A 24,875-nucleotide genomic window follows, 5' to 3' on the forward strand; every position below is an offset into this window, starting at 1 on the left:
AACTAGGAACATTAGACATTAATTTAAGGGGTTAAAAAAAAAAGACAATCAATTCAAGGGACGTATAAAGTCTTGATGGAAGGACACTTCAATGATACTCTTTGATAGTGACAAACTAGCTATATCCACTGCCTACATTCACTTTCCTAATCCGAACTTATCCAAAATTTACCACCCAAACCATAGTTTAAGAGCTACAAACTAGCTATTATCTACATTATTCCCCCGCCCATGACTAAACTCACATTACTGTCAGCTTCATAGATATATATATTTTCCTGAACTACTGTCACCACTCATATATTACTGCAAACTCTCTTATTCAAGCAAGTACATTTATTATTTGATAACTAACCAACCCTGTCCTACACTCTAAACTTTCTGCCTACTATTAGTGCCATGTGACTCATCCCCATTACAAGATAGGCAATTCACAAAATTATATCTCTTCATTGAATCAGTCATTCACATGCTATAAATGGCAGGCAGGTGCACTAAGCTCTTGCTACGCGCAGGGTCCGGGGAAGGGTCGGACCCTAGGGTCTATTGTACACAGTCTTATCATGTATTTCTGCAAGTGGTTATATCTACAGCTTGAACCCGTGACCTCCTGATCACATGACAGCTACTTTACCAGTTACGCCAAAGGCTAGCCTTACCAGCTATTCACATGCTATAACTTGATAATTTCATAAATAATGGAGTAGTAAACAATTCAAGTCACCATTATCCAAATGTTGCCACCCTCTCTAAATAAATAGGGGGAAGAGTTATGACAAATGCAAATCACATAATTCAAAACAATGGCATCCAATTTCCATTTCCACAACAACAATAGCCAAAAGAGTCAAAAAATTGTAGTAGTTGTAGTCCCTTTTCCAGCACAAGGCCATCTTAACCAACTTCTTCAACTCTCTTGCCTTATAGCATCTTACAATATACAAATCCATTATATTAGCACAAAAACACATAATCTTCAAGCTAAACTTAGAGTTCATGGCTTGGACTCATTTTCCAACATTCATTTGCATGCATTTTCTATCCCTACTTTCATATCTCCCTCTCCAAATCCCAATTCTTCTATTAAATTCCCATCCCATCTTCAACCTTCATTTGAAGCATCCACTCACCTAAGAAAACCAGTCAAAAAACTTTTGCATACACTTTCAGCCAAAAATAAAAGAGTCATTATAATAAATGACTCTTTAATGGGATCAGTGGTTCAAGATTTTGTGTCCTTAGAAAATGCAGAAGCTTACACTTTCCACAGTGTGTCAGCTTTTACTCTTTTCTTTTTCATATGGGAAAATATGGGCAGACCTTTCCCTATTGATGCTGAAATATTAAAAGACCTTCCTTCACTTGAAGGTTGTTTTAGTTCTGACTTTGAGAGATTCTTGAAAACAGAATATGAATACATGAAATTTAACTCTGGCAAAATTTATAACACATGCAGAGTTATAGAAAGTCCTTTTCTTGATTTGTTGTCTAAAGAACAGATAAATGGTAACAAGAAACAATGGGCTCTTGGACCATTTAATCCTGTAACATTAAGTGGGACCAAAAAAGGGTCCAATATTAGAAGCCACAAATGTTTGCTTTGGCTAGACAAACAAGAACCAAACTCAGTGTTATATGTATCTTTTGGTACCACAACTTCATTTTCTGATGAACAAATCAAGGAAATGGCAATTGGATTGGAACAAAGCAAACAAAAGTTTATTTGGGTATTAAGAGATGCTGATAAAGGGAATGTGTTCACTAAAGATTTGAGACAAATTAAATTACCAAAAGGGTTTGAAGATAGAGTTAAAGAAAAGGGAATTGTGATTAGAGATTGGGCACCACAATTGGAAATTTTGTCACATTCTTCGATCGGTGGATTTATGAGTCATTGCGGATGGAATTCTTGCATGGAAAGTATATCAATGGGAGTGCCAATAGTTGCATGGCCAATGCATTCTGATCAACCTAGGAATACTGTACTTATTACAAAGATTCTTAAAGTTGGTCTTGTTGTTAAGGAATGGGGTCGTAGACAGGAGATTGTAACATCAAATATGGTGCAGAAAGGTGTGGATAAATTGATGGCATCAAAAGAAGGAGATGAGATGAGGAACAGAGCAAAAGATTTGTGTGCAGCCTTGAGGAAGTCAGTGGCTGAGGGTGGAGTTAAACGCATGGAATTGGATTCATTCATTTCTCACATAACAAGGTGAAATTGATCAAAATCAAGAATATTTCATGTATCTTGTCATTTGCAGGGTTATAATTGCATCTACTATCAATGTACAAAAAATCAGTAAGATCCAATTGATATACATTGTTGGTGTGTAAGATCCAAATGTATAAATATACATTGTTGGTGTGCACTATCAATATAATTGAACTTATTATAATATAATGCCTGCTTTATATTTCAAATAATTAACTCTTCATTTATAACAAGTACGTACTCCCTCTGTAGATCAACTTAATATTTTCAAAATAAAATGTAAATATTCAAAAACTATATAAACATCTTTTCTCATATCCTTATGATAACATAAAGCAAATGGGACACCACTTAGACATAGATTATCGCCTCAACTATAACATATTTTTGGTAAATATTTGAAAGACACTCTAGTATTAAAAATTGTAGCTAGGTAGAATTGAACTCCGAACTTCTTCTAACTTAAGAATCAACAAAACCAATGATCTAAGGCTACTCTTTGTACAAAAATGTGATAGATCTACATTTTTATAAATATTGACACCACTTATAAAAAATCATGTGTACACCCATATAAAAAAAAATATTTTAAAATATTAATGAAATTTCATATAATTCGAATTTCAAAAATAAAAAAGTGTCACATAAATTAGAATGCATAGAAGTTTATTTCTTTTTTGTCGATTTACATGTGTCAATTTTGCATAGGAGCCAGACTAGACTTGTACTCCCTCTGTTTCAATTTATGTGAACCTATTTCCTTTTTGGTCCATTCCAAAAAAAATGACTCCTTTCTAAATTTGAAAACAATTTAGCTTAAACTTACAATTCTATCCTTAATGAGAAGCTTTTATAACCACGCAAATACTCTGGACCCCTTTTTGAGTTGTTTAGGACCACAAATTCAAAAAGTCTTCATTTTTTCTTAAACTCCGTATCCAGTCAAACAGATTCACGTTGGAGCGGATGGAGTAATTATTCTTTTACAAAAAGTTAAAACTCAATCCGTTGATATGTAAATAGAAATAAGGTGACGTAAAAGACTGGTCCCACAGACAATGATCCATATATGATGGAAGAAAACGGTTGTACACTTGAAGTGTTGACAAGTACTAAGCTGTAAATGAAAAGTTGAAATGAAAGAAAGAAAGATAGAAACAGAGAAGAAGCAACTTGAAAGTGTCTGGATAATGGTCTGCAGCCTATAAAATAATTGTTAAAGTGATATTGTTCTTATCTTTTACTCCCATTTATTATTAATTAAAATAATCTATAGTCTACTAGTACCAGTTTGTGGAAGAAAATTCTAGGCTTTATCCATATGTGCACGTGGCAATATTATATTATGATTCTCATCTCATATAATTGCTCTATTCTATTAAAAAATAGATAAATTGAATAGGATAATGACCCTAGTTTTCTTTTTTATTATTATTAAGATAACAATGTAGCAATCACTTCGATTTGGAGCTTCATCTCCTTCCAAAAATACCTTACAGGGACAGTTTGTGTCATTTCATTACTTTGTTAAGCAAAGTTACTAATGATCCCATTGTTGCAGTTCTACTATTCCAACTGAATTTCATTATAACTCTCACGCTGAAAATGGATCGATGTAGGGACCTTAATTTTGCACATTTTTAGGATAACGCGGTATTATGTACTCCCTCCGTTCCAGTTTATGTAAACCCATTTCCTTTTTGGTCCGTTCCAAAAAGAATGAACCCTTTTTAAATTTGGAAACAATTTAGCTTAAACTTACAATTCTGCCCTTAATGAGAAGCTTTTATAACCACACAAACACTCTGAACCTCATTTTAACTCATTTAGGACCATAAATTCCAAAAGTCTTCATTTTTTCTTAAACTCCGTACCCAATCAAACAGGTTCACATAAATTGGAACAGAGGGAGTACTACATTTCCAAAATAACGCACAAATCAAATAAAATAAAATTAGATTCCAAATCTGTGCATTCCTAAGAAGTAATTAGAAAATGCAAGAAACAAAACTTGAAATTAAGGACAAGGCAAGACGATCCTCTTATATTGCAGCAAGAAGGATATCAAGATTATAGCAAATACTTCCAAGCAATACAGAAATTAACATGATTGAAGTATCCAAACATTTTAATGGTTGAAAACAACGAGCTTCTGCTCCCATGGGTCAATGCCAATGCCCTTAACTACCATTTAACTTCACAGTTTTTCTCAGATAAATTGCTCAAATTGGCACTATTTCCACTATGAATTGTTGCTAAAGGCGAATATAAGTGGATTTAATGAGGAAGAGAAGCCCTAGCGCTCTGGTCTGGTGGTAAAATCGCAACGCGTGGATTAGTCACGGATTCGCCACAGACAAAAATCTGAAAATAAGGTGCTATTATCCACCGAGTTACAAACTGTATGTCACTGACCCTAAGGAATTTATCAGTAGGGGACAAAAATATTGCCAATGACAATAAATAGCCATCAAAATTTGGAGAAACAATGGCCTCATCATATATCAATAAACTTAGCCTATCTGTTTCGTGGGAAGGGAAGACAAATGGAAATGAGAAATCTGATTACCCAGGTATCACATATTACACTACAGTCCCCTTATAACTCCAATATCTGATGTTCTTTAGTCTTGGCACTTCCTGAAGATTTAGTCCCTATAAGCAGCTCCTATAATGCAAAAAAGCAAAACGTTTTATGCCTTGGGACTGCACAGGCTCTTAAGGTCCTTATCCTTGAGATACCATTCAGGTATTATTTTGGCAGCATGGGGATAGAGATCCTTGTATGCATTCTTGATAGTCCCTTCTGCAACTGTGGTTGCAATTGAGATATCTGCATGTACAACCCTCAGTCAAACCACAAATACAGAGCTAGTACAGACACCCAAGATTTACAAAGCATATTCAGCAGATCCAGATCAAGCATTAGTCGACGTGGAAAACATAAAAACTATAGCATGGTTTTCCCATATAAGTACCAAATAGATTCAAACCATATTGCCAAGATTCCCAAAAAGAAGGTAAATGCACAAACCTCGCAGAGGTTTCTTTGAATCCGTAAGCTGCGTCAGCATGTATATTATTGCTGCAGCAATTGATATGGGACTCCTCCTGCAAAACAAGGAATAAACATATAAATCATATTTAATTTAACATGATAGGCATATAGAGTCTATGGCTAGTGATCCGAGAGATGACACCCATTTCCCATCCTGCTCCTTTTTTTAAAGTCAGCTATTTTAGAACTCCAATGTTCTTACCAAAATGGACTCATGGAGACTTGCATATATTTCGCATTAAAAATAAAGCGTCAAACATTGTTCACGTGATCTTGAAAGAGGGGAAAAAGTTCAACCCCAAGTCTCGGACCCAGCTGACAAAAGCCCCTAGCTCCCTACCAACTATGCAAAGACCTGACAGCAGGTTTCATTTATCAAGAACTTGTTCTCAAAGTTCCAGCAGAGAATGCAATTTGCCAAATTCATAATTAAAAGAGGTTGCACTAAATGTGACGGAAGTCTCACACCACCGCAAAAACCAATGCGTTTTCACTTAGAAACTTATATTATTTTTTATTTTCTTGAACTGGTAAATAACTAATAAGTATTATATTATTGATATAAACAGCAAAGCACTAAGAAAGTGCTCCGTTGGTACAAGTCTGAGAATCCCCAATGCGAAAACAAAAGAGGGCCTCCAATCTATACAGGAATTGTTTCCTGTAGTGAATTCATGAAATCTAACATACTGTATTCATCCCATACATCCTATAAGTTGCACCAAAAGGCCAAAAACCAGAGATACTTGTATTTTTACATTCATATCCACAAACGACTTAATTACTAGACTAAGAATACTTGTGGCCAAGGCACGAATATATTGAGAACTTGATTAAACAATAAACTGCAGCCAAAAGTACCCCTACCTTATATCGAACTCTTCTGACTTCTTGACAGTTTCTTGGACAGCCTTAATCTCTTCATGGTTCATACCAATGTTAGAACAGAAACGTCTCTGACATTCATGCATTGTCCATGTCAGATAATATACAAACATTCATAGTGTACTGAATGTGTTCACAAAGAAGAGTAGACCATAACACTTGGTCTCACTCACCAGATAGTCTCCAGCGTGTATAGTCCCCATCTCCATAGATTCTCCCATTTCAACCTTCAATTGTTTCACAATGAATTCTTTTGCTCGGCCAATATCCTTCTTTGTAGCTCCATTGGCCATTGAGCATATTTCTAGTTAATACCCAAAGTTCAGAGAAGTTCAAAAAGAGAACTAAACCATTAATCTACATAATCAGATATCATGGCAACACCTTTTACAGTGCGTGGTTTGCCTTCTTGCCGGCAAGCGATGTAGATACAAGCAGCCACCAAGGGATCCAGATTCCTTCCTCTCGTACACTTCTGGTCTTCCAGCCTTTTGTATATCTCACTTGCTCGGTCCTACAGAAGATCATGGAAAAGATGAATGTTAAAACGACAAAAGAGATAAGACTAGCTCTTACATAACGAAGGAGCAAATTTGTCCCAATACCATAGGACTCGAAAAGGCAAAAACCTAAAGATTGATTCCCATAGAAGGGATAAAAAGAGTATTACAGTTGATCCTTAATCTTCACTCATAAATTTCACTTTCCATATTTTTACATTGTGGTTAAAACTCAAATGTTTGACAACAAACAACACATAGCGTCACATAACATGGGATATGGAGAGTACAACAATTGACCATGTTGCTCTGGATCCATCATCACCACCAGCAGAAAGGCCTTGCATCTTTTTTTAACGAATATGATATTCCTTCAGGCATATGAAATCCGAAAGTAAGGAACTAATGGTAACGAGATAGAGACATGTAAAGCTACTAAGTTATATCTATTGTCTATCAATTGTGGCATGGGAAGGGGCAAGTCCAAAGAAAAAAAATAGGGGTCACTGAATCTTTCCATCTCCATGGATAATACAACAGTATGACAGAAAGTATCATGGGCTGATGATCGTTGCCAAGGAAGAATAGTTCCCTCCCAAAGGTGCCCAGGGGATTCTGGCAGTGGTGGCTGCATAGGCCACCTAGCCTTTGGGTAAAAAAGTATTGCATGCAAGATCATAGTACACATAGGCAGAGATCATCATATTCATGCGGAAGTCATCTTCTTCAAACAAGCAGAGAAGTCTAGACTAGAGAAAAGATAGCAGTACGACACCTGGGCTTTCACTGATAGGTTTTGAAAGACTTGGATTACCAGATGAGAATTACTAACACCTTAAAAAGTATTGTGTTCAAGGTGAAGCTCATTTAGTAAAGCGAAGATCTGATATTCTTAGCAAACTAGTAAGAACCGGAGATTAAACAAACATGCAACAGCAATTCTAAAATCGCCTCCATTTGTGATGCAAAAAAGAGAAACAAAAAAATCTAACAGAACAGGACACACCTTTATGGTAGAAACAAGGCTCAACCTGTAAAGAAGGAAAAAGACATTTAGTTCAGTTGATGCATACCAACAATATGTATCTGAAACCGCTATAGTCAATTAGTTAGCCATCCAAATGCAATTAGAAAATAAGGCAACACAAATGCAATATCAAACCATCGGAGGCCAATGATAAATGAAAGAATTGCTACAATAACAGCAAACCGACCAAATTTTAATATCACATCTCATCTCACAATGGACTTCCCTCCAAAACCTAAAAAGCAGAAGAAAAGGTTAGCTGCTCCTCTGGTAAGTTTTTCATAATGTTCTGGTTAGACCTGGACTTGGCTAATTCTATAATAAATGAGGTGTCACTACCGGTGCTGGTACCTGTGGAATTAGTCGAGGTGCACACTAGCTGGCCCGGACACTAAGTTATAAGAAAAAAACAAGGTGCCACTAAAGTGGTCCATTTGACTCGGCATTTTATGCATAAAGCATGTCTTACTCAAGTCACAGCAAATGTATATTTGTAAAAAGCAGTGGTAGCCTCATATCATCTGTTTCTGTATTGCATTGTATTCTGGCAGATTTGGTGTATGTTTACAAAGTTTTTGGAGTAAATGGATAATGCCAAGCATCCAAAAGGAGGCTATCAATAGCTGAAGTCTAATCAACCATCATACTAATGTCTTCTTATAGTCCGGTGAAATAGTCAGGATACAGGCAAGTTGGCCCGGATACCAGCGTCATAGAAAAAATATTTTCTTACAATTTCTCAACTTCCAAAGAAAACCCCACTAGGGTTTTATCTCTGAAAACCCAAGAAATCAAAAACCAAATGAAAGTACTCACTCCATCCCAATCTGACTAGCCCAATTCAGTTATTTAACAACTAAATCCTAAATATTCTAAAACTAATACTATAACTTGCAATTCTCCACATACCAAACCAAAAAAAAATTAGGAAGTTCACTTAATTTACCTATCAGCCATATTGGCAATGGCCTTAAAAGCTATAACGAGGGCACGATCAGGATCGCCACCTCGATTCTGCAACCGAGCAAGAGAACCATCCCCATTACTCCCATTAGGCCCTTTAGAAATTACAGTAGAAAGGCCCACATCACCAAGCAACGGGTTAACGGGTCCTCCAACACGGTTCGGGTCATGATCACCTGAATCATCAGCAAACGTACGCCACTCCGAAGTCTCATCAATGGACCGGGATTCCAGCACAAGCCCACACTCCGAACAAACCGTATCCCCGGCGGCGTGGTCAAACACCACCTCCGTGTTCCGTTTGCAGTCCGAACAGTACGCGTCACCCATTCGGGTTAATTGTGACCCGAGACCCGATTATTATTGAACCTGAAAATGGAACAAAATCGATGAGGTAGAGAGAGAAGGATTATGTGTTGTTTGTGGAGTTGATTCTCTCTCTACAATCTGTGTGTTGGAATGGAGAGGAGTAAAGTGGAGAACAAAATGGGGTCAACCGGATATTATAAACAGGAACGCTGATGCGGGTCGGTAAGATGGTCGTGAGTGGGGACCACATTAGTTTATTCATGCAACTAAAACGTGGAAAATTTTTATGGGGGTTGAAAAAAAATTAATTAACCTAACTGTTGAATAATCTTGTATTCTTGTTTAAGTAGGCGTTTGGATATGAATTCAAAAAAAAATTCAAATTTGGAATTTAACTAAAATTTGAATTCAAGATGAATTGGTGTTTGGTTATAATTCTTGCAATATATTTGGATATTTTTTTTTCAACGTATTTTGCAAATTAAAAACTAACAACCTTCCCATTTTCAATTAACCAGTTTTTCAAATTTGAAAATGTAAAATTGAAAAAATTGTAAGATTTTAATAACCAAACACTGTTTTCAAAAACAAATTGAAAAAAAAGAAAAATTCTTATGTCCAAAGTGTTTAAGTAGTCGAGAGTTACAAATCCAGAGTTGCATCAATTTGCTATTACTTCCTTGCAATAAAATGCTGAATGAAGAGGGGAAATTGCTTTGATATTTTTCGGAAGATTAAAACAGAAATGGAGGCGGAAGCTTAGGCCCATTAGGCCGCCCAGCCCTGTCCAAGTTGGATTTCCACAAGAGGTTATCATTGGATCGGTGCAAACCAGAGATAACTCTGAAGCCCAAACAAAGCCCACCCTCTTGTCTACGAATGATTAGGACCTTTTGTTTCCTCTCGCTTTATTTCAAAACTTTTACACAAATAGCCGCCAAATTTACTGTTTATTTTTCTAGCCGGCATACATTGATTATACACGATAATACATATATTTTACATGAATATACATGTTTTTTCTAGCCGGTATACATTGATTATACATGATAATACATATATTTCACATGAATATACATATATTATACATCTGTAGGCTATTTTTAATTTAAGCGGTTGAGTGAGGAACTGCTTCGGTTAATTCTTCCCTTTTGTTTTTTGATGAGTTCGGGTTGGGTTTTCTGAAGTGGACCAGTGGTTTCTACTTCTGTAAATTGAGGAACCAAATGAACTTGCCCAATTATTAGATGCAGACTATAAAATTGACCGATCGATCAAAACAAATTGTATTTGCCAAAAAGCATATAAATTATGTATAATATACGTATATAATACACACACACACACACACATATATATATATATATATATATATATATATATATATAGCGGCTATTTGTAAGGAGCGACTAAAAATGTGTATTTCTCACTTATTTATCGTGTATAGTGCAATGGTACCAATGTGAGTTTTTCACATTGTATACGGTCAAAATCGGGATGCCCTTTTTTGTTCGATTGACCAAGGCTGGAACGTGGTAGATCAAGTTTGGACCTCGATTTTTATCTATGGCGCGGGGTTAAGTTATCGAGACCCTGGGACCGATTAAGCTCGAGGTCGACCAAGATCGAGACCGAATAAGATGGAGATCGAAGCTAAGTCGAGTAACAGAAAACTAAGATATCCGGGATCGGCCAAGGATCGTGGCGAGAATCTCGGCACAAATCAAGTTAAGACTGGTCGTGCAGCCAATCATGGGATTTCCTTCCATATTTAGAATTGTACCTTAAGTAGAATTCCTCTACTATATAAAGGGGGTTCTAATCATTTGTAAAACACATGGTTCTCATGTATCAAAGCAATATAACATTCTCTCTTTAATTTATATTCTCTTGTTTATCAGTTTGTTGCATTTTAAACTGTTCTTGCACCGATCAGTTTAGGGGTATTCAAGCTCGAGGGCTGAATTCCATTCAAATACTGGTTTGCTTTATCTTATTGTCAATTTCTATTATTAATCTTCATATTCATCAATTGGTATTAGGTAGAATCACGTGTCCTTAAAACCACATTATAAGTTTAATTGTTATCCAATTTTAAGGGTAAACAGTTTGGCGTTTACCATGGGGCTAAGGATAATAGTGAATTCTCATAACACATACTACTTTACGCTTGTTCTTGTGAGTGTTTTTTGATTTTAGGATCAACATGTCAAACTCGCAAGCAGTACCCACTCACGTTGACGACGGCCTCAATTTCCATGGAGAAAACGACAATGTAGCCGCCTAGGGATCGAAGTGCCTCAAGATGGCCTCGAGGGAGTACAAATTGCAGATCTCATCGATGTCAGTTTACATGTCCCCCTAAATGCAAATCTGGGCGTTGATCCCGAAGGTAGCGTACGCAGGGAAGTTCGATCAGGTGGTCGAGGCACGCAAGGCGGAGAAGACGGTAGAGTCAGCCTTCAATTGATATTTGAAATGCTACAGGCTCAACAAGCCACCATAGCGCAACTACAAGATCAGCATCGAGCACCAAGTGGGATCGAACCAGAATCTGTCCGTAGGGCCGAACCTATACCGGAGAGATCGAACGCTAATGTCTCGGGGACTGACCCTGCCATTATGAAAATGCTCTAGGAGCTCACTAAACAGATTGAATCAGGAGAAAAGAAAATTGAGGCGAGTGATAAAAAGGTAGAAACATACAACTCCCGGGTTGACCAAATACCGGGGGCACCACCGATTCTAAAGGGTTTGGATTCGAAGAAGTTCGTGATGAAGCCTTTCCCTCCAAGTGCAGCTCCGAAGCCCACCCCGAAGAAATTCCGCATGCCAAAAATTCCCAAATACAATGGGACCACTAACCCTAATGAGCATGTTACTTCTTATACGTGCGCCAGTAAGGGAAATGACTTGGAAGATGACGAGATTGAATTCGTGTTGCTGAAGAAATTCAGAGAAACTCTATCAAAGGGTTTTATGGTATGGTACCATAATTTACCACCTAATTCTATTGATTCATTTGCTATGCTTGTAGATTCCTTTGTAAATGTGCACGCTGGAGCCATTAAGGTTGCAACTAGAAAGTCGGACCTATTCAAGGTAAGGCAAAAAGACAACGAGATGCTCAGGGAATTCGTATCTCGATTTCAAATAGAAGGGATGAATCTGCCACCGGTCACCGACGATTGGGCTGTTCAAGCCTTCACTGAAGGTCTCAACGAACGGAGTTCCATAGCTTCACAGCAGTTGAAGCAAAGTTTGATCGAGTACCCGACTGTCACTTGGGCCGACGTACATAATCGATATCAGCCGAAGATCAGGGTCGAGGATGATCAACTGGAGACCCTTTCCGGGTCCGTTTATCCTAACAGGCCCATGGATAGGATCAAAAGGACATCGATCGAGTGCCAGGGTCGAATGGAGATCGATATCAACCGTACAACGGAGAACATAGAAGCAGCGAGTCTGGGCGAAGCTTCGCACGAAATGAGAGAAGATGTGATCGAGGTCAAAGTTCACGGGGACTTGATACTAAGGGTGATCATGTTAAATATCCAAAATCCGAATGAAGGTACGACCCCGTTCCAATTTTCTATTTTTTCGACTAATACTTGCATACTATCGACAGGGATCGGCACGAAGCTTTGGATCTTAAAGCACGCGTTGTACTCTTTTTACCTTAGACCAGTTTTTGTTCCAAATGGGTTTTTCCGGCGAGGTTTTTAACGAGGCAACCATTGTTCGTGCCAACTTAGAGCAATTCAACAGTATCCGAGGTTCCCTACAATAAGCCTCGAGTACTGGGGGCGTTACCCTCGAATGTCTACTTTGTTGCAAGGAAATTACTTCGTGACAGCAGGGTCTCGATAGGAAAATGTTGTAAGGGTCAAACGGTCAAATGAATTGTGCCCATATAGGTTACTCTAGCCCTAACATCAAACATGCACGCATGTATAATCATCTATTGAGAGAAGTATTTTTCCTTGCCGATATCTCGTGCCTTAAGAAAAATTTCCTACTTCATACTCTTTATCTATTGTGTAAACAGGCTTAAGGGCCGATCATAACGGAAGTTCGAACAACTAACTCCATGCTTGAGGACTGCTGTTCAAAAAATAAACAAAATTGAACTACTAAAGTTTTGATACCATAAGACCTTAAAGGCGACCCTCGATTTTACAGGCCACGGCCACCCCACTCAGGGACTGACACTTCGGGCAAGCTCGAAGTGAAAATAAGCCTTAAGGGCAAGTTCCGAACTAAAGAGGATACGGCCAAATTAATGCGTATCGGAGACGTAAGAAATCTGTAACAAATACAAAGGCCTAAGGGCTACTTCGAGTTCGAGCAAATCTTCACTCGACTACAAATCCTAAGGACTAACTTCACTTCGAGTTCGAGTAAGTTCTCACTCGGTCATAAAAGCCCAAGGGCTATCTTAACTCGAGTTCGAGAAAACTCTCACTCTAGGACTATCTATAAAGCCTAAGGGCTAACTTTACTTCAGGTTCGAGCAAATCCTCACTCAACTATAAAGCCTAAAGGCTAACTTCACTTCGAGTTCGAGCAAGTCCTCACTCGATCATACAAGCCCAAGGGTTATGTTAACCCGAGTTCGAGCAAACACTCACTCGGGGACTATCTATAAAGCCTAAGGGCTAACTTTACTTCGAGTTCGAGAAAATCCTCACTCGACTATAAAGCCTAAATGCTAACTTCACTTCGAGTTCAAGCAAGTCCTCACTCAATCAAAAAAGCCCAAGGGATATCTTAACCCGAGTTCGAGCAAACTCTCACTCGGGGACTATCTATAAAGCCTAAGGGCTAACTTTACTTCGAGTTCGAGCAAATCCTCACTCGACTGTTAAACCTAAGAGCTACTCAAACTTTAGTTCAAATGGTCATCCAGGGTCCATCGATCTCGGTCGAAAGATCGAAGCCCCGAGCATGTGTTTTTTTTCAGGGGCCTCCCTCCGCGACTGACAGTTGGTGCGCTCGGCAACCTCCTTTGTCCGGACCTGAGCAGTTTTCTTTTGTGGAACGATTTTAGATGTTTTGGCCATTTTATTTTTGTGAGCAAGGAAGAATAGAGATTGGAATATTTGGTGCTTTGAGAAAACAAGCAAAGGAACTCGGATTCAATTCGTTTCTTGTCATTACACTCCAAAAAATGAGGGGTCTATCTGTATACGATCAAAATCGGGATGCCCCTTTTTGTTCGACTAACCAAGGCTGGAACGTGGTAGATCAAGTTTGGACCTCGATTTTTATCTATGGCGCGGGGTTAAGTTATCGAGACCCTAGGACCGATTAAGCTCGAGGTCGACCAAGATCGAGACCGAATAAGATGGAGACCAAAGCTAAGTCGAGTAACAGAAAACTGAAATATCCGGGATCGGCCAAGGATCGTGGCGAGAATCTCGGCATGAATCAAGTCAAGATTGGTTGTGTAGCCAATCATGGGATTTCCTTCCATATTTAGAACTGTACCTTAAGTATAATTCCTCTACTATATAAAGGGGGTTCTAATTATTTGTAAGACACGTGGTTCTCACGTATCAAAGCAATATAACATTCTCTTTTTAATTTACATTCTCCTGTTTATCAGTTTGTTGCATTTTAAACTGTTCTTGTACAGATCAGTTCGAGGGTATTCAAGCTTGAGGGCTGAATTCCATTCAGACACTGGTTTGCTTTATCTTATTGTCAATTTTTATTATTAATTTTTATATTCATCAATTGGTATTAGATTGAATCACGTGTCCTTAAAACCATATAATAAATTTGGTTATTATTCAATTTTAAGGGTAAACACATATAGTAGGTATGGATTCGATTTTTTACTATCACCTTCCTCCTCTTTCTTGATTCCTCAATGTAATAGAAATTTTTTTGAAGAATCTTTGCTTAATTTAAACTGTCACATCGTTTTGCTTGCTTCTTGTTTTGTCTCTTTTCCTTTTATAAATATTGGCGAAATCAATTAGCCGAACTCATATATGTCCCTAAGCTCTTATGTGACTTTGTTCACTCTACTTTTTCATATTCGTATAAACTTTCTTTGTTTATGTGAACATTCCCAAATGGAAATGCATATATGTATTGAAGTCCTTGCATCACTTTCCACATGTTATTTTACAGATTGCCCCTTAATTAAGTGTATCTTTGAGTAAAATTATATAACAAAAGTGAAAAAGAGAGAGGGTAGATTATAGTTCTACAATTATAAACACCTCAACAAACTCACACCTATATATCATTTATCCTAAGGCAACTCTCAACTAGGATAGTAAATACCCCTCCTCATCCACCACTTCCTCTCTTTCTTTTTCTTTTCTCTATAACTAGTATACTTACCCGCGCGATGCGCGGATCAGTTAAATAAAAAAAGTGGAGAGAGATATTGGAAACAGATGTATATTGCAAACTAAATTTGTCGACCGCGTTAAAAAGAATTAAACCAAAAAAAAAAGATGAATTTAATTGGATTATCTGTCTAAATTTTTTTTGCTAGGGACCACTGATCCCCAAGATATATTTCAACATTACTTTTTATTAAGATCTATAACATATTTCAAATTTATTATTTAATATTCTTGCATTTAATATAGATCTTTTACGCCATCGACTTCATTGTGCAAAACATGATTTTAATGAACAATTGCATAAATTCAAATAACTCTATCACTAACTCTTTCAGAACACAGAAACTTTGTCACATCATTAGAATGTACACAAATAATGTGCAAGAGCTTTGACAGTACACATAAGAAGTAATATCATCCAAAGCACATATGAAATATGACTCAAAGGTACACAATCTATTATTTTATAAGGCATACGTGTATAAGAAATTAAAAGTGAAAACTCATCCAAAAGAAAAAAAATATTTTGGATTATCCTCGTAAAGGAACACTAATCATGACATAATAGAAAAAAACACGATTGATGTAAGAAATTCTATCTATCTGCAACATAGTCACAAATGTATTTATGAATGAACACCAATAAAGACAATATTAATAAAAATATAATTGCTGTAAGAGAACTTATCTATAATAATACGTTATTTCTAAAAATGAGATTGCATAAACGCACAGTAAAATACTGTACAATAAGTTAATTGTGAATAATTCAAAAAACATTAACTAAATCAAGGAACCAAAGAAACAACTTCCATAATATGTGATACTATATACTGGGATTTTGACTTAACACTAAAAAAACATACAACTATATATCCATCTGTTGAATATCAATACCTAGCCATCTCACATGACTGTACAATTACTTCAAATTGTCAATGAGGAAGGATGGTTGAAGTATAAGTTAATTCAAATTTTCACCTTTATTATAGTCTATAGCAATTGTTAAAGTAAATTTGTACGAGACACTTGTATCACATGAGGAGAATGCCAATAATGCTTATCATATTCATTAGTATTTCAAAGAACAGCCATTACAAAGGCTCTGCCACATTTTTCTTTATCATACGACATTTCGACACTTAAACGTATGAAATTCCAACTTAAGTTATATTTAATAAAAATACATTACTATGTTTGCAGGGGGTGGGGGGGGGGGGGAGGCTTATGAATCTCTTTTTTTTATTGACAAAAGCAGTAGTGTGTTAGCATGATAAATAATTTTCTAACATCATTAAAATGTACATAAATATTAAGCAAGAGCTTTAAATGTACACATAGGAAGTAATATCCAAATCTCATATGAAACATGACTCAGAGGTACATATGCTATTTTTTGATTAGCCAGACGTATATAAGCTATAAAAAGTGAAAACTCATGAATAAGACAAATATATTTTTGATTATCCTTCTAAAGGAACACTAATCACGACAATTTTATTAATGAACATAAGAGATCCTGTCTATCTGAAACATACATACAAATTGTGAAGGAAAACTAAAGGGACACTAATCAAGACATCATTAACAAAAACATAATCGATGTAAGAGAACTTATCTACGATAGTAAATTATTTTTAAAATGAGCTTGCATCAACACATCAAACTAAGTGAAATATAGTACAATAAATTTATTATGAATAATTCAAAAACATGTACTGAATTTAGGAAACAAATATAAAACTTTCATAATATTTGATACAATATACTGGAAGTTCCCTTAAAACTAACAATGCGTACAACTATACACCTAGCCATTTTACATGACGGAAGGGTGGTTGAAGTATAAGTTAATTCAATTTTTCACCTTTGTTATAGTCTATAGCAATTGTTAACAAAATTGCACCAAACATTTGTATCATAGGAGGAGAACAACAATAATGCTTACCATATCCATTAGTATTCCAAATGACAGCCATTACAAAGGCGCTGAAACATTTTTCTTTAGCCTATGACATTTCGACGTCTTAAATGCATGACATTTCAACTTAAATTATATTCAAAAAATACATAACTACTTAGTAGTAAGGTGGGCTGAGGAAAAAAAATCTGGAAAAATAGTAATGAGTTAGCATAACAAAATCACAGGAAAAGCTCAAAAGGAACCATTATTTGCACCATAGGTTTTTTCCCATTTCACATTTGGTCAAATCACACGTAACTTATGATAACTCCACAAAAAAATAACACAGAAAATAAAGTTTTAAACTTTAAAAAAACTTAAAGGTCTTTTTCTTTCCAATCTTTTAAGCTTAACAGGTATAAGTATATAACTTTATAACCTCATTACCTACATGGAGAGACTGTACAACGCGAAAAGTTTGATATCCTCAAATTCTACTAATAAGTTATAATAATATGCAATTAGTATTTATGAACTATTCCTATTATAATATAGATCTTTTACGTTTACGCTTCATAATGAAATACATGATTTCAATGAACAATCTAGAACCGTGTAAACTCAAATAAATCTAATTTCACTATTTTTTCCAACAGAGATATTTTTAACATCATTAGAATGTACACATATAATATGCAAGAACTTTCAAAAATTAAAGAAAATTAAGAACATCACCAACATTTTTGGGCAAATTATTTCTGGTCAATTAGAAAAAACGAATGAGGTAAAAAGAAGGAAAAACTAATTTAAGCAAAACAAAAGAACATGGGACAACTGTATTGGAACAAAGGTACATAATTTTCTCTTCATCATTAGAATGTACACAGATAATATGCTACAATCTGAATAGTTAAAGAAACTTAAGGAATTGATCGATAGTTTATGGCAAAATAAAAAGCTAGGGAGAAAGACGAATCAAGTTAGAAGAAGGAGAATCTAATTAACGGCACAGAAAAGAACAGCGTACAACTGTATTGTAATAAAAGGACTGCATAAAATTATATTTTTCTATTTTCATATGTCACAATCAGTTTTTAGTGTTTGTAACTTTAAGTACAATATTATATGATTTTATATAAAAATTTGTAAATAGTGATGTTAACAGTTCATACCTTTGTTATCCGAGGAATATTTAGGCCGTTTTTGGTTCCGTATGCATATTTTATTTTTCTTGTGAGTTTCCTCTGTTCTTCCATGTCAAAGTGCCATAGAAACAGAATTTGGTGTGAGAAGTTGTAGAGTCCTTTGGAAAAGCAAAGCCAAATTTAGTGGGCTAGTTGCCAACCCTCAGTGTGATGAAGCTCACGTACAACAACTCTATTTACTGGTGATCTCATCTGATTCTTTCAACAATTTCTGAAGCAACCACAAGACTTGAAAACAATACTAATTTCTAAGAGAAAGTATCGACAAACCTAAAAGCATGAGAGCCTTGGACGCATATCACACAAATTAACAGCCGTTGAGATTGGCAAGTTAGTCGGAATATGCTACCTATCCAGATTTGAACAGTTACAGATAGTTACAGATCGTGGGTAGGTTTACATAGCGTAGGTTTAAATAAGATCTAAAATATAGGGCAAGTGGGATATAAACGTGTGTATTCACGTTCACATGTAAAATCAGTTAGTACTTGTTAAAAATAAAATAACCTGAAACTTTTAGTTCACGAAAATAGAATATCGAATTTTGCTGGAGATTTTCTCCAAATATAGGTCTAAAAAATGTGCCCCTCCTAAACGTGCACATAAGCTTTAGGATGTTTTTGATTTTGCTTCTTAAAAAATAAAAATAACTGATATTATGAGATTTTTTGTCCAATTTATTTTTTAATTCCTATTTTATTGGAGCCCTCCTAAACGTGCACATAAGCTTTAGGATGCTTTTGATTTTGCTTCTTAAAAAATAAAAATAACTGATATTATGAGATTTTTTGTCCAATTTATTTTTTAATTCCTATTTTATTGGAGCTATGTCCTAAAGTGCCAAATGTCTTATTGTGATGATGCCACTTGTCAAAAAATAGTGACTTTTGCCTCTCCTTTTATTAATAGATAGACTATATGACTCCAATTCTTTTACATATGATATTTTTATAAATAGATATGAATTAATTCAAACTTCAAAGTGACAAACCGTGCTCTCCCAAGAGGATTTGTCGTGGAAAATGTAGGAAAAGGTTAATAATTTCAATCTGTGAGCGTGAGTCTAAGCTTAGAAATCAATAATTAAAGCCGTAATTCAGGGGTATCTTCTACCAAAATTGTCTGTTTCTGGCGACATTTCAGGATGTCTTTTTCTCAAAATTCTAGGACTAATCTTGTCCTAGTTTGAAGCAGTTTTGTCTCCTTTTGACTATTCAAAACCTTTTGTTTCTGTTTCCGCCAACTTTCGGAAAAGGTCCCCGTACTTTCGACCTTCAGCCTCTTAGCTTTTTCTAAAGACTTATTTCTAGTAGTACTTATTGTATACGGCAAAATCATGTGTTTCCGATTTTGTGGGCTCGAGGGTCGCATCGAGGAATAGAGGGCTCGCATCGAGGAATAGATTCAGTATGGGTCGGGTTCGAGCCCGAGGGCAGAACACAAGGCTCGAAGATCGAAGTGTACGATGAGTACCAGAGCCGATTATGACCAACCCCGAGATGATACTGTTATGGGTTTGTAACCGAAAGAGAAAGATTCTCGCCACGTCCCCAAGATTGTATACGGTCGAAATCAGGTATGCCCGATTTCACGGGCTCGAGGAGTCGCTTCAAGCCCGAGTTCAGGATGGGTCGAGTTCGACCCGATGGACAAAGCTCGAGCCAGACGACAGAATATAAGGCTCGAAGATCGAAGTACGCAATGAGCGGCGAAGCCGAATACGACCAACCCCGAGATGATGCCGTTATGAGTTTGTAACATAAATAGCAAGATTCCCGCCACGTCCCCAAAATCATGGCGTAAATTCCGGAATAGATTTGTATGAGTTAGTACAAATCCGTACTAGGCGGTTAGAAAGCTGTCCCAATAAGATTCCTTACTGTAAATAGAAATGTACCATATTTAGGGTTCCCCTATTATATAAAGGGACCCCCAATCATTTGTAATGATCATCAATCATTGGCAAAGAGTATACTCTCTCACTTTCTTGCTCACGTTTCATCAGAATTGTCTCTTAATTTTATTGTCTTTACTTTACTATTCCTACTGACCAACCTCAAGGCAATTATAGCTCGAGGTCAAGATTGGCTTGAACACTGGTTTGATTCAACTTACTTCTTTCATTTATACTTCAGATTTCTTGGTTATTAATTAGTATTGAACTAAATTACATATCTCTAAAACCACAAACAAGTTTAATTGTTACTCGTATTTTTGAGGTGAACAGTTTGGCGCCCACTATGGGGCTAAAGATAATAGTGATTATTTCAGTACTGATTCTGATAACACACGTTATTTTCACACTTATTCTTGTCAAGAATTTTTGTTCTCAAGTTAAAACATGTCAAACTCACAAAACGCACCCGTACACGACGATGACGGTCCTGGATTTCACGATGAAAACAACAATGTAATCGCTCCAGGAGCCGGTGTACCACCAATTAACCCTGGGGATGTGCCGAATGTGGAACCAGTTGATGCCAGCTCTCACGTTGCTCTGAATGCGGATTTAGGCGCAGACCCCGGAGGAAGTGTACATAGGGAAGTTCGATCTGGTAGCCAAGGAACACTAGGTGTAGGAGATGGAGGAGTTAGCCTTCAAGTAATATTCGAGATGCTACAAGCTCAACAGGTTGCCATCGCTCAGCTTCAAAGTCAGCATAAAAGTCCAAGTGTGGTCGAGCCAGAAATCACTCGCCGTACTGAGCTGGTGCCTGAAAGATCAAACGGTAATGGCTTTGGGACTGACCCCATGATTATGAGGTTGCTCGAAGAACTCACCAAAAGAATCGAGTCGGGGGAGAAAAAGATTGAGGATAATGACAAAAAGGTGGAGACGTATAACTCCTGTGTCGATCAGATACCGGGAGCACCCCCGGTCTTGAAAGGTTTGGATGCCAAGAAATTCGTACAAAAGCCATTCCCTCCGAGTGCGGCTCCGAAGCCTATTCCTAAAAAGTTTCGTATGCCCGATATACCTAAGTACAACGGCGCGAGTAACCCTAATGAACACATTACCTCATATACTTGTGGGATTAAAGAAAACGACCTAAATGATGATGAGATCGAGTCGGTTTTGTTGAAAAAATTTAGGGAGACTTTGTCAAAAGGAGCAATGATTTGGTATCACAACTTGCCACCGAATTCTATTGATTCGTTTGTTATGTTAGCAGACGCCTTCGTAAAGGCGCTCGCCGGGGCCATAAAGGTTGCGACAAGGAAATCGAATGTTTTCAAGATAAGACAAAGGAATGATGGGATACTAAGGGAGTTCGTATCCCAATTTCAGTTGGAACGAATGGAATTACCACCAGTCTCGTATGATAGGGCCGTGCAAGCTTTTACACAGGGTTTGAAAGAGCGGAGTTCGATCGCGTCACGACAGTTGAAGCAAAATCTGATCGAGTACCCAGCTGTGACTTGGTCAGATGTACATAATCGTTACCAATCGAAGATCAGGGTTAAGGACGACCAGTTGGGAACCCCCTCGGGTTCATTTCATCCTAATAGATTGGAAGTTAAGTCCCCGAGGGATACAGATAGGGAACCAAGATCAAACAGGGAACGGTATCAACCATATGCCGATCGGAGAAATAATGGTTCGGGGCGTAACACTCCTCGAAACGATCGAAGAAATGATCGAGGTCAAAGCTCTCGGGGACTTGTGAGTAAGAATGGGTTTGATAAACACACCAATCCCGCGGAAGCACCTCGATTATCGGAGTATAATTTTAGTGTTGATGCATCGGGAATCGTATCAGCTATTGGAAGGATCAAAGACACAAGGTGGCCCAGGCCTATATAAACCGATCCTTCTCAAAGAAATCCAAACTTGATGTGTAAATATCATGGAACACATGGCCATAGGACCGAAGACTGCAAGCAGCTGAGGGAGGAGGTAGCTCGATTGTTCAACGAGGGTCATCTTCGAGAATTTCTCAGTGGTCGAGCTAAGAACCACTTCAAGGAAAGAGACGCCAACAAAAAGAATGAGCAGGAAGAACCGCAACATGTAATTCATATAATCGTTGGTGGTGTCGATGTTGTGCAGGGGCCTATATTCAAACGTACCAAGGTGTCAATTACTAGAGAAAACGAACTCGGAGCTATGTGCCCGAGGGCATCTTATCATTCAATGACGAGGAAGCAGACGGCATTTCTCAGCCGCACAATGACGCCCTGGTAATTTCTATTTTGTTAAATAAAATTCAAGTTATACGTGTTCTAGTGGATCGAGGTAGCTCAGCAAAGATAATCAGATCGAGGGTCATAGAGCAGCTCGGCCTACAGGACCAAATTGTACCTGCATCTCGAGCCTTAAACGGCTTTAACATGGCAAGTGAAACAACAAAAGGGGAGATAATCTTACCAATGAACGTGGCCGGGACCATCCAAGATACAAAGTTCCATGTCATTGAAGGCGATATGAGATATAACACTCTACTAAGAAGGCCATGGATCCACAACATGAGGGCAGTACCTTCGACACTCCATCAGATGATGAAATTCCCAACAGTGGATGGTGTGAAAACAGTTTACAGAGAACAACACGCTGCAAAGGAAATGCTTGCAGTCGATGAGGTGACACCGATGCCAGAATCTTCGACCTCGGGAAAATCAAGCACCAAAGATAAGCAGACGGCCAAATAGCAATCACCGTCCCCAGCTTCGACCGAACCGAAGAAACAGATAATCGAAGAAGAAGAGGAGGATTTCCTTACTCCTCGAACTTTCGTTGTTCCTGAAGAGTCAGATGCAACCAAGTCAATGGTCGATGAGTTGGAACAGGTCATACTGATTGAATATATGCCCGAAAAAAAGGTATACCTGGGAACGGGGTTAACCCCCGGACTCAGGAAAAAACTCATTCAATTTTTTATCGATAATATGGATTGTTTTGCTTGGTCACATTTAGATATGACAGGGACCCCACCAGAAATAACGACACACCGGCTAAGCCTCGACCCCAGGTTCAAACCGGTAAAGCAAAAAAGGAGGCCCCAGTTCGAGGTGAAGCATCCATTCATAAAGGATGATGTAACTAACTTCATAAAATAGGGTCTATTCGGGAGGTAAAATATCTCGAATGGTTAGCCAACGTAGTTGTGGTCCCTAAAAAGGGGAACAAACTTAGAATGTGCATAGATTATAAGGATTTAAACAAGGCATGCCCTAAAGACTCTTTTCCGCTGCCTAACATCGATCGCATGATCGACGCCACGGCCGGCCACGAGATCCTTACCTTTCTCGATGCCTACTCCAAGTATAATCAAATTCAGATGAACCCGGAGGGCTAGGAAAAGACCTCGTTTATCACTAAGTTTGGAACATACTGCTACTATGTAATGCCCTTCGGGCTAAAACATGCTGGAGCTACATACCAACGCTTAGTTAACAGAATGTTCGAGGAACAGATAGGTAATCAATGGAAGTTTACATTGATGATATGTTGGTTAAGCCCCTGCGCGCAGAGGAACATTTAACTCATTTGCAGGAAACATTCAAAATCTTGAGGAAGTACAACATGAAGCTTAACCCAGAAAAATATGCCTGCGGAGTCGGCTCGGGCAAGTTCCTCGACTTCGTGGTATCTAATCGGGGAGTCGAGATCAACCCCGATAAGATCAAGGCCATCGAAGATATCACAATCGTGGATAGTGTGAAAGTCGTGCAAAGGTTAACAGGACGAATAGCCGCCTTGGGTTGATTCATTTCGAGGTCATCAGATTGAAACCACAAGTTCTTTTCCTTTCTCAAAAAGAAAAATGATTTTGCATGGACCCCGGAATGCCAACAAGCACTGGAGGAATTGAAGCGATACTTGTCGAGCCACCTCTACTTCACTCTCCGAAGGTAGATGAAAAGCTTTGCTTGTATTTGGTTATGTCTGAGATAGCGGTAAGTGGGATACTAGTTCGGGAAGAGCAAGGTACGCTGTTCCCTATCTATTACGTAAGTCGAACTCTAGGAGATGCTGAAACTAGATATCCACACTTAGAAAAATTGGCACTTGCATTAATAAGCGCATATAGAAAGTAAAATCCATATTTTCAATGTCACCCCATATGTGTGTTAACCACTTATCCACTTCGAAATTTGCACAAGCCCGAGCTATCGTGCCGGTTGGCCAAATGGGCCGTCGAACTTGGCGGGTACGATATCGAGTATCAACCCCGAACGGCCATCAAGTCTCAAATCCTAGCTGACTTCGTGGCCGATTTCACTCCGACCTCATACCCGAAGTGGAGAAAGAACTTCTACTAATATCGGGTACATTATCGGGGGTATGGACCTTTTTCACAGACGGTGCCTCGAATGCGAAAGGGTCCAGACTTGGCATTGTTTTGAAGCCACCGGCAGGTAGTACTGTTAGAAAATCTATCCAAACTTCTAGGTTGACTAATAATGAGGCCGAGTATGAGTCCATGATTGCAGGTCTCGA

The 24,875-nt window shown here is 37.8% G+C and overlaps 2 protein-coding genes across 2 annotated transcripts; one reads left to right on the forward strand and one right to left on the reverse strand.

The window, feature by feature from the left end:
• The first annotated feature begins 741 nt into the window (after positions 1 to 741).
• Positions 742 to 2,399, forward strand: LOC109205565 (zeatin O-glucosyltransferase-like). Its single transcript, XM_019368275.1, has one exon. The coding sequence runs from the start codon at positions 804 to 806 to the stop codon at positions 2,217 to 2,219; it is 1,416 nt and encodes a 471-aa protein (XP_019223820.1). The 5' UTR covers positions 742 to 803; the 3' UTR covers positions 2,220 to 2,399.
• Positions 2,400 to 4,525: 2,126 nt separating this feature from the next.
• LOC109205566 (transcription initiation factor IIB-2-like) lies at positions 4,526 to 9,133 on the reverse strand. The gene is made up of 7 exons (XM_019368276.1): positions 8,632 to 9,133; positions 7,665 to 7,689; positions 6,543 to 6,672; positions 6,332 to 6,462; positions 6,141 to 6,229; positions 5,250 to 5,326; positions 4,526 to 5,048 (listed from the first exon to the last, which is right to left on the reverse strand). Exons 1-7 carry the CDS (start codon positions 8,976 to 8,978, stop codon positions 4,909 to 4,911), a joined length of 939 nt encoding a protein of 312 aa, XP_019223821.1. The 5' UTR covers positions 8,979 to 9,133; the 3' UTR covers positions 4,526 to 4,908.
• Between the last annotated feature and the right edge of the window lie 15,742 nt (positions 9,134 to 24,875).

The sequence above is a fragment of the Nicotiana attenuata genome, unplaced genomic scaffold (assembly GCF_001879085.1).
Source record: "Nicotiana attenuata strain UT unplaced genomic scaffold, NIATTr2, whole genome shotgun sequence".
Lineage (NCBI taxonomy): Eukaryota > Viridiplantae > Streptophyta > Magnoliopsida > Solanales > Solanaceae > Nicotiana > Nicotiana attenuata.